The sequence below is a fragment of the Helianthus annuus genome, chromosome 1 (assembly GCF_002127325.2).
Source record: "Helianthus annuus cultivar XRQ/B chromosome 1, HanXRQr2.0-SUNRISE, whole genome shotgun sequence".
Lineage (NCBI taxonomy): Eukaryota > Viridiplantae > Streptophyta > Magnoliopsida > Asterales > Asteraceae > Helianthus > Helianthus annuus.
The window spans coordinates 104443136-104453086 of record NC_035433.2 but is presented as its reverse complement, the minus strand read 5'-3'; the positions used below and the strand labels follow the sequence as shown (position 1 = coordinate 104453086).

At 38.0% G+C, this 9951-nt stretch overlaps 1 protein-coding gene and 1 non-coding gene across 6 annotated transcripts; both read left to right on the top strand.

Annotated features, from left to right (window-relative positions):
- The first annotated feature begins 338 nt into the window (after nt 1-338).
- On the top strand, nt 339-3837 carry LOC110927704 (calcium-dependent protein kinase 4-like). Of its 5 annotated transcripts, none has more exons than XR_004892600.1 (6): nt 339-543; nt 1650-1700; nt 2714-2975; nt 3066-3218; nt 3297-3412; nt 3552-3837. XR_004892600.1 is itself a non-coding variant. In XM_035989962.1 (5 exons), the coding sequence occupies exons 3-5, from the start codon at nt 3170-3172 to the stop codon at nt 3687-3689; spliced, it is 303 nt and encodes a 100-aa protein (XP_035845855.1). In that variant the 5' UTR covers nt 344-543; nt 2832-2975; nt 3066-3169; the 3' UTR covers nt 3690-3837. The 5 variants fall into 5 exon arrangements, 3 of the variants coding, with proteins under 3 accessions (XP_035845855.1, XP_035845853.1, XP_035845852.1); XR_004892601.1 differs by having other exon boundaries at nt 342-543; nt 2820-2975; XM_035989962.1 differs by lacking the exon at nt 1650-1700 and having other exon boundaries at nt 344-543; nt 2832-2975.
- A 3329-nt stretch (nt 3838-7166) lies between these two features.
- LOC118483045 lies at nt 7167-7271 on the top strand. Its single transcript, XR_004869504.1, has one exon. It is a non-coding gene; the product is annotated as a small nucleolar RNA R71 (small nucleolar RNA).
- Nucleotides 7272-9951: the final 2680 nt, after the last annotated feature.

Genomic DNA, 9951 nt, shown 5'->3' with positions numbered 1-9951 from the left:
CATGCAAACCAAGCTAAAACACTACTAGAAAATTGGGCAATTGTGACCAAAATTTGCTACCGAAAAAAGTGGTAGCAAATTTAGTCACCGATTTGCCACGAAAATGAAAATAAGTGTATTTATCATGATATGGTAGCAAAGTGGTTGCAATTTTTGCCACCATTTTATTTTCGGTGGCAATTTGTGGGAAAAATACGTAAAAACATGAAAAATAAAAAGGTATTTGTTAATTGTGACCATGTTATTGGTGACAACATAAAAATTCAAATAGGCGGATTATTTTTTAGTGGATCTGGTTTCAAAAGTCAATTAATTAGGGTTCCAACCAAATAATTGCACTCCCAAACTTTATTTGCAGAAGCAATTTCAAAGAAGTCGCTACCCTACGTCTAATCCAATGATATTGTTAATCCTTTTTGACTTTTAGCCACCACACAGAAACCTTCATCAAAGATCAATTGTCAATACACTATCCGCACAGAGACAAAACCCCCAAATTCTCGTAATTAGGGTTCCTAATCTCCATGGAAATCCACTCGTAAGGTACAAATCCTCCACTCTCTCTTCATTTCCGCACTTGATTCAACTGTATTGTCAACTAAAATCACTTTGATTTCACCGATTTCGAGTTTTTAGTTGATCTGTTGTTTTTAGTGTAGTACCTAGGGTTTATTCAACTGTTTAGTTGATCTGTTGTTTTTAGTGTAGTACCTAGGGTTTATTCACCGATTTCGGCTATGCTGGTTTATCTAATCTTGATCCTCAATATGGCCTATGTAAGTTAGCATGTTTTTGCAATTATTGTAATGAGTTATATATGCATGCTTGTTTGCGATCAATGAAGTATCATGTGTTGATAGATGGAAGTTGTCCCTCCTTTGATATATTCTGTGATGGGGACTTCACAAGAACTAGCCATCGGTCCGGTAGCTGTGGTGTCGCTGCTCATATCATCAATGATCTCAAAACTAATTATTAAAGCAACCATTATGGTCCAAATGCATACAAATGATAGAAACTAGTTAGGATATATCATGTCTGCAACTCTTAATATTCATCATAAAGCCTACTAGTGGTGCTCTCAAGTATCAATTAGTTTGAAAATCCAAGTCCGCCAATATTTTTCGGTGTTGATCACCATCTCGTCAAACTAAGGGCATCCTATCTAATGCTACAGTTAGATTTTTAACCAAATGTTTCTTCACCACTCACTATAATCACAGTTAATAGAAAAGAATTGAAGGAAGATAGTTGATAATAACTATGATATAATAGCTCATTTTCATTAAGCCTAATATAAAGTATATATAACCAAATATAGATAAGCAATATAGAATATTCAAAAAGAACTAAAATATAATCTAAAATTTAACGGTTCGGTTTTTGGCGTAAACCAAACCGTTAGATACGGTTTGAAAATTTTGAAACCGACCGATCGAAAATTAAAGGAAAAAACCAACCGCGGAACCAAACCGGTGACCGGTTTGGGCGGTTTCACGGTTTGAGACCAAACCATGAACACCCCTAAACCTAGATGGGAACAAAGAAATGTTAGCCATGGGCTTCATGAACATTGCAGGATCTATGTCTTCTTGCTATGTTGCCACTGGTATGGTATATATACCTATTTGATTATGTCGTCTATGCAGTGGCGGACCAGAAATTATTTTCTAGGGGCGTGCACGAGGGGTTTAACCAAGGTGAACACATATTTAACTTTCAATATATGAGGATAGTAAGGGCGCGGCTGCAGAAACGCAGCAGCCAAACGCAATGGGCACGGCTGCAGGCAGACGCAACGGTCGCGCGCGGCTGCCGTAACGCTCCAGCGCGTGGCTTCAGAAACACAGCGTGCGGCCGCCGAAACTAATTGGATATATTCATTAGCTTTGTGGAAACTAATTGTGAACTAATTGGAAACTGATTGTGTTATACTGTGTGTTTACTAATTGTGTTATACTGTGGAAACTAATTAGATATATTCATTAGCTTTTTCTACTAAATCACATAGCCATTATGTGTTAACTTGTATTGGATATATTCATTAGCTTTGTGGAAACTAATTGTGTTATACTGTGTGTTTACTAATTTTTTGCATGATTCGTTTCACTTTGAACTTACATGTTTTGTATTAAAAATCATCATACACTAGAGGTGCTAAATGGGTCGTGTTCGCGGGTTAGCGGGTTCAACCGACCCGAACCCGAAAATTTTACACGAACCCGAACCCGAAAATCGTATCATACATATGAACCCGAACACGACCCGAAGTTTTGTGGGTTGACCCGAACACGAACCGTTCAACCCGAATTTTTTATCTTTTTTTTCTGAAATTAATGTATTAAAATCAAAATTTACTTAAAAAACACAAATATGTATCACACAACTATGTTAAATTATAAAATCTTATGCTAATTTTTCTTTTTAAGTTTAAGTGTCTAAGGAGGTGTTTGGATGTGTGATTTGAAAGTGATTTGTGGTTCTGATAAAATAAAGAATAGAGACATCAGTTCTGTTGTAGGTGACTAACTGGCATGAAACTGATTATTTGACCTCTAGATAATGAGAAATATGTCTGTAAACGAACTGAGGCTTTAACTTTAACCAAATAAGAACATATTATCAAACAACGTTTTGTGTTCAAGTTCGTTCATCAAGAAAATGGGCATGTTTGTTTTCGTTCATTTAAACTAAACGAACAGTTGGTTAGTAGGGATGATGATTTTTCGCTCAAGGCTATTGATTTTGGACTCTCAGTTTTCTTCAAAGTTCAAGCCAGGTAAATAATAATTCTGATTATAATTATTATCTTTCGTCAGTTAATGTTTCAGGTCAAATCTTCACGGATGTGGTGGGAAGCCCGTATTGTGTTGCTCCGGAGGTTCTTTTGAAGCATTATGGTCCAGAAGCGGATGTGTGGACCGCATGAGTGATACTTTACATATTACTCAGTGGTGTGCCCCCGTTTTGGGCTGGTATGTGCCAAACGTATTCTTCGTATTGTGAATTTATAATCAGGAAATGCTTAATTGCTTGCTTAAAAGTTTGTACTTTTTTTATTGTAGAAACATAACAGGGGATATTTGATGCGGTTTTAAAGGGATACACAGTCTTTGAGTCGGACTCGTGGCCTCTTATATCTGACAGTGCAAAGGATCTTATTAGGAAGATGTTATGCTCTCGACCTTCAGACCGCCTAACTGCTCATGAAATTCTATGTATGTTGTGACTTGGTTATATATTGTTAGAATACCTTGCGTTTTTGCTGTCATTCAAACGTTATCTGAATGATACAGGTCATCCTTGGATTTGTGAAAACGGTGTTGCTCCTGATAGAGCACTGGATCCAGCCGTTCTTTCTGGTTTGAAGCAGTTCTCTGTAATGAACAAGTTAAAGAAAATGGCTTTGCGGGTATGTTCATATTCTTGTTAAAATTTGCAAAAAAGGTTCTATTTTTACATAAGAAATGGTACAAACGGTTAATTACACGAATGCTACATTTGATTTATGCAAAAGTAATCTTGAATGTTTTCTTGTTGTTTGGGTCCAGGTTATCGAAAGCCTGTCTGAAGAGGAGATTGTTGGTTTGAGAGAGATGTTCAGAGAAAAAGATAAGGTGGATAAAGATACTATGCTCGATAGGATATCACAAATTGAAGCTATGTTAACAAGTACAATTCGAAGATAGGCTACAAACACTTGGTTTTAAAAGTTTCGATGTTTATCATATTAGGATAATTTTAGTTATCTGATGTTTTAGCTGGTATTTCTATTAGAATGTTTTATATGCTTTTGATACAGAGATGTTTTATATAATTTGGGGTTTTGTGATCTTATTAGACTTTAATATAATTTTGTAATTTTATTGATATGTAATTTTTATAAAAAAAGCAGGGAAAAATGAAAAATCAATTTGAATCAAAAACCAATATTTAAGCAATCACAAAATGGTAGCAAATAATGCTACCGATTTTCAATGAAAATGGTGGTTAAATGGTGACAAACGGTTGGTGGCTAAATGGTGGCAATATCAAAGGGTGGCAATAAAGTGGCAAAAAAACCGTCACAACTCGGTAGCAAACAAGGTGGACCGTAGCAAACAAGAAGGCGGTGGCAAATAATTTTGACCAAATTTGTGGTGGCAAAAATAAGGTGGCAAAATATAAAAATGGTGGCTATTTGGTGGCATTAGGGCAATTGACACGGGTGTTTTTGTCATCGTATTTTCGGTGGCAAAGTGGTCACAACAAGGAAATTGCTACCATTTTTTAACCAAAAGTTACATGACAAAAACCATGTTTTCTAGTAGTGAAATGTACCGTCCTTTTACTAACTTTTTATCACACCACAAGACACACCCCTCGCAATAACTCTCGGCGACAAGAAATATTAGCAACATGATGCTAAAAACAAATGCATGTGTGTGATTGTGCGACAATAAGCTTGTATATAAATCAACTTTCCTCCTATTAAATATTTAGCATCCTTATGAATAAAAAAGACTTACGGGTTGTAACAAGGCTATGTGGAATGGTAGGAAATAGTGGGAATGTGAAAGTAGCTCAATGATTCGACCCGGTTTTTATTTTTACTACTAAACAAAGCAAACATCAACTATATACACAACTTCATCAACTTTCCCATCTACTAACGCGACTACATCCTTCTTTTTGTATTTTTCTCATATTTTTCACTTTTTTTCTTTTCTTTTCTTTTCTTTTTTTTTTCATAAGTCATAAAAACTCAACAATATATACAAGAACATCAACACTACATACTAAATCTCCTAAACCGGGTTGTCTTAATAGGTAAAGTTTTGTAGGAAGTAGGTTTGGGTCACAACCGAATGGTATAAGGCTCAAACATGGCTTTCTAAAGACCAAACCCCCACCTCTCACAATACCAAGCTCATATATATAACGTATGAGGTCCAACCCCCAATTCCCACACTCTCACACATCTAGACGAGGCTACCTAAAAGTCCCCTATCATTTTCACAAGCATGCTAACTCTAAGATTCAACAAGAATTCATACACAAGTTCTATTAACACAATAAACACACCGCCACTCAAAACAAAGAAAGCATCTTTAATAATCATATGTGGCTCAAACACTCACCAAGAAATGACTAGAAAGGGGTGTCGGTGTGTCAAGTGGAACAATATCAAGTGTTCAAATTTCAACAATTTTCGCTTGGATTCACAAATTTTTAAAATTCTCAAAAATTTCCCCCCATCCCCACACTTGGGATACATTGTCCCAATGTATGGTTTTGAAGGGAAGATCGCTTAAACACCAAAAACATCAACTTTTTTTTTATAAACAAAAGCAAACTAATAAACTAAAAATATTTCAAAACTAAAGAACATGACAAGTCTAAGGAAAAAGTACATTGACCTGGTGAAGTTTGAAAGAACAGATATTGTAAATGATCCAATTTCCTATCACCACCTTCACACAAATATCTGCACATCTTCCCCAAACTTGAGTGTTGCCATAGCCCTGAAACATAGAAAACTAAAGAAATAACAAGATCAGTGAAAAACCTCGGGTTGCCTCCCGGGCAGCACTAAGTTTTCAGGTCTTCAGCCAGACTGTGCCACCCCCATTTAAGGTGGCTCAAAGAAACGGTTCCTGCCATCTTCATCACTTCCTCGCGCCATTGAGCAAAATGCATCCGTCTCGTTTCGACTCGGTGGGTAATCAAATATACTCTTGCTTGAACCCATATGCTTTTCTATACGACCCGGTTGTTTATTCGTTTTCGTTCTTTGACATATGCTTTTCATATGACCATTAGATTTGCTACCCTTCCCCTCAATGGACTCACAACTAATAATCCTCTTCTGAACATCAAAGAACAACTTACGACTCTTTTCGGTCATAATAATGATCCCGTCTCTACAGTTGATTTGAGCATTTGCTGTATAGAGAAACGGTCGACCTAAAATCACCCTTTGTTGTGACGCCATCTCGGTAGTAGCATAATCTAAGACCAGAAAATCCACCGGGTATTCGAATTCTCCCAACCGAATCATAACATTCTTAACAATTCCCCGTGGACGCCTCCAACTTTCATTCGCCAAACTCACCATGGTGTCTACACCCTGAAGCGGCCCAAAATCATACATGTCGTATAGATCACCTGGTAACACACTCATGCTTGCCCCATAATCCAATAATGCATGAGGAATTTTTAGTTTCCCCACTCGGATAGGCACAATTGGCACTCCATACTCTTTATCATTCTCGACTTCGGCATTTTTTTCCAAACCTGCATTCACTTGATACGAAGAAGTTAGCAATGTTTCATTAAATTTAGTATTTGGAACGGTGCTTACCACATTGATGTTAATGCTTTTTGTGTTCTTGGGATTTATCACCGTGTCACTTGGTAATTGACCTTTTGCTTTCTTCAATAATGCCACGTCACTTGCAAGTTGACCCATTTGAGTAGTCAACGACTGAATCGATTTGTCACGGATTTCATCTTTTTGCATGCGAACATCATCCATTTGATTTCTTCGCTGCATCTCTAGTTGCATTGCCCTGAGCATCTCCATCATCTCATTTCCACCCGAAGAAGTTTGACCCGAACCACCTTGACCCATTTGGTGAGATTGCCCTTGGTACCCATAATTATTTCCTCCTCAATAGTTCCCTTGATTGTATTGCTGGCGAGGTGCAAAATTACCTTGAGCTCCTTGAAAATTTGGGTTGGCTTGATTCGAGGGATTCCCGTAACGGAAGTTTGGATGGTTTCTCAAACCGGGGTGGTAAGTGTTAGAATTCATGTTGTAATTTCTACCACCCCCTCCTTGCCCTTGCAAAGCATTCACCTCCTCATATTGGCCTTCCACCACTCCTTGGCAATTTTCAGCCGCATGCCCTATCTCATTACAAAGCGCACAAACATCATAAATTTGGTTAGAAGTTTGAACATTACCATCGTCCACCGCGTGCACTTGAGTCGGGTAATGGCTGGTCGTGCTCTCCTTGATGCTTGAGCTTTTCTTTTTGAAGTGACCGCCATTTGCTCCAAAAAATTCCCAATCGTCATGCTCATAATTTGTGCCAAAAGTGCCATTTGTGATAGACATCAAGTCACGAGAATCTTCGGCACGTAACCCCTCATGAAAAGCATTCATCAACTCCCATAACTCTATCCCATGATGAGGACAATTCTTGATCATCATGTTAAACCGTTCGAATGCTTCATGAAACATTTCACCTTGTTGTTGTTGAAACTCCTCAACCCCTTCCTAGCATCATTGGTCTTTTGAGCGGTGTAAAATTCATCTAAAAATATTTGTTGCATCTCCGCCCAAGTGTAGATAGATGCCGAAGGTAAATTGTAGAACCACTTCTTTGCCTTGTCTTCTAGAGAAAATTGAAATAATACCAATTTGACATCATCGGCCGAAAAACCTTGACTCCCAAGAGTGTTGCAAATTGAGTCATAAGCCTCCAAATGGAAATAAGGCTCCTCCGTTGCTAGACCCTTATATTTCGGCAAACTTTGTAATGAATTGGTTCTCACTTCAAATGTCCTCCCTTGATTATTGTGAGGACTCACTACCGGTGAAGGATTGTGAGTGATTACCGGCCTAAAATGTGCTTCAATGCCTCTCGCATGTTCTCTAAGATATCTTCTTGGTACACCCAACCGACCCCTTGGACGAATAGGACCCATTGGCCTTTCCATAGGCCCTTGAGGTACATATGGTTGAAATTGATGTTGTGGCATCGGTGGGTGTTGAATTGGCCTTTGGAATTGTGGTTGTGCATTTTGTGGACCAACTTGTTGCAATGGAATAGGACGTTGCACTTGTGGCCCTTGTGGCCTAGGCCGAATATGTTGTGGTATAAGTTGTGTGACACCTGTGTCACCACAAGCACCAAACAAATGCCAAGTAAATGAAATATTGTGTTTCATACCTGGGATTTGTATAAATATGTGTATCCTTTGCACATATCAATTCTTGTTCAATTCCGAGCTTTAAATCGCTTTCTGGAAAGTTATATGCGCACTGGTGCGTAAACGTAATCATTTTAGCGTGAAAAACACTCTGGAATAGTGAAATAGGCTTAACATACCTTAAATGACCTTTACATAACTTAGAAATGAGTTTTGGAAGGTTTGGTATGGCAAAAACAAGTTTATTCGATCGCAGGGACTATTTGCGTCAAACTGCGAAACTATACCGATTCGTAAGGTAACGAACAGTCCGGAATTTGATCATAAGTTAAACATACCATATATAACCTAAACATGGCTTAGAAATAAGCTTTGATAGGTTTGGTGTGCGAAAACATGCTTATATGATCTTACAAGGACTAAAAGTGTCAAAAACGGCGTAAGTTTGCATTTTAACGCATATCTTACGTTCTGACCACATCTGGACATCCAAAATTTTTGTACACACTAAAATATTTTTATTTTAGTGATCGGCATGCAAAAATTCCATTCGTCGCTTAATTTGGTTCGTTTTCGCATCCGTTTGAGTTCCGTCGTAATTAACCGAACAACGCGATCGTACGACCAAATGAACCGACATCCGAGATGTTTTCGAGCATGTTTTGAGTCCCCTATACTTTAACTTCATTTTAGAGCCTTGAAATGAGGTTAACGGGGTTTAAACGCATCGAAAAAGGCTTTAAAACGTGTAGGGACCATTTCTGCCAAACTTTGAAAGTTCAGCCTACACGTCGCGTAGCGCGACGACCATAAGGCTTTATGGTCGCGCTACGCGACGATCACATCTGGGCAGAAAGTTTGTTTTCAGCATCAGTTTGTAAATTCAGGGGCCAATCTTGCAATTTCTTTGTGTGGTAGCCAAGTTACCACCTCTCCAAGGCTTTGCATCTGCTCCTAACACTTGTATGGTTGTGATTCATTGCTTAATGGCTAAACAAACCACTTGTCATGATCTTGTTGATCATCAACAAGTATAAATAGTTGGCCAAACTCCTCAATTCTTTGCTCATTCCTCTCATTTCTCATCTCTTATCTGATTTGGGAGCTTTCTAATCTGCTTGGAACTTTATTCTTTGTAGAAAAGATAGCTAGGACCCTTTGTAAGTCTTCTTTCATGCTTGTTCTTTATGTTTAAGCAGAAAGTCAAACAGTTTGGCCAACAGTTTGACTTTCGGTTTTGACCATCAATTGGTCAAGTCAAAGTTCAATTGAACTTTGAAACGTGATTGTAATCACGATAGTTATAATCCTTCGCGGTTATAGCTGCTGATTTCCACGTTAGCTAGTTGTAGTGTCGAGTCAAAGTTTCGGTCAACATGCGTTTTAGCACGCATTTTGCAACGAAACTACTTTAGGGTATCAAAACACTTTGTTTTGATACCAAATCAGTAGGTTAGACATGTTTTGACATGTCTAACTCGACACTATTAGTTTGTGCTTGTTTAGGGTCGTAAGTTAAGCGGTATAAACAACCGCTTACACTTTCGAACCCGACCCGTTTGGTCGATCTTTAGGATCCGACCAAGTTTAGTTAATGATCATAGTTTCATAGGGAATAACCACTGAGGTTATAACCTTATGATCACCTAGGATTGGTTAGTCATATGCTTGTTAGCTTGTATGCCCATAGGAAATGACCAAAATGCCCTTTTGAAGCATAAATCCTTATTTTGACTATGTGAACATAATTTTGACATGTAATCTGATTTAGTAACATGTTTAGGGATAATTGGGCATGTAAGACTTGACATAGCACATAGTTAACCATCCGATCATAGTTTTACGCTAACGACGCCTTATAGTAGCTTATGTTACCATAATGTGTCGAAACGGGTCAAAAGCACTTAGGTAGGCCTTCCAAATCAGAATGTTGGGACTAATAAATCATACCATATGATTTCAATTACTCATTTGATTTATAGAACCTCATTCTATCCTATCTCCCGATTTAGGAGCCGATTATTAACATAG

What these genes read in the sequence shown, in the direction of transcription:
- LOC110927704 (XM_035989962.1), top strand. Translation starts at nt 3,170, where the DNA reads ATGTTATGCTCTCGACCTTCAGACCGCCTAACTGCTCATGAAATTCTA. An exon ending in AACTGCTCATGAAATTCTAT is followed by an intron (nt 3,219 to 3,296) that starts GTATGTTGTGAC and finishes TGAATGATACAG; the next exon opens with GTCATCCTTGGATTTGTGAA. An exon ending in TAAAGAAAATGGCTTTGCGG is followed by an intron (nt 3,413 to 3,551) that starts GTATGTTCATAT and finishes GTTTGGGTCCAG; the next exon opens with GTTATCGAAAGCCTGTCTGA.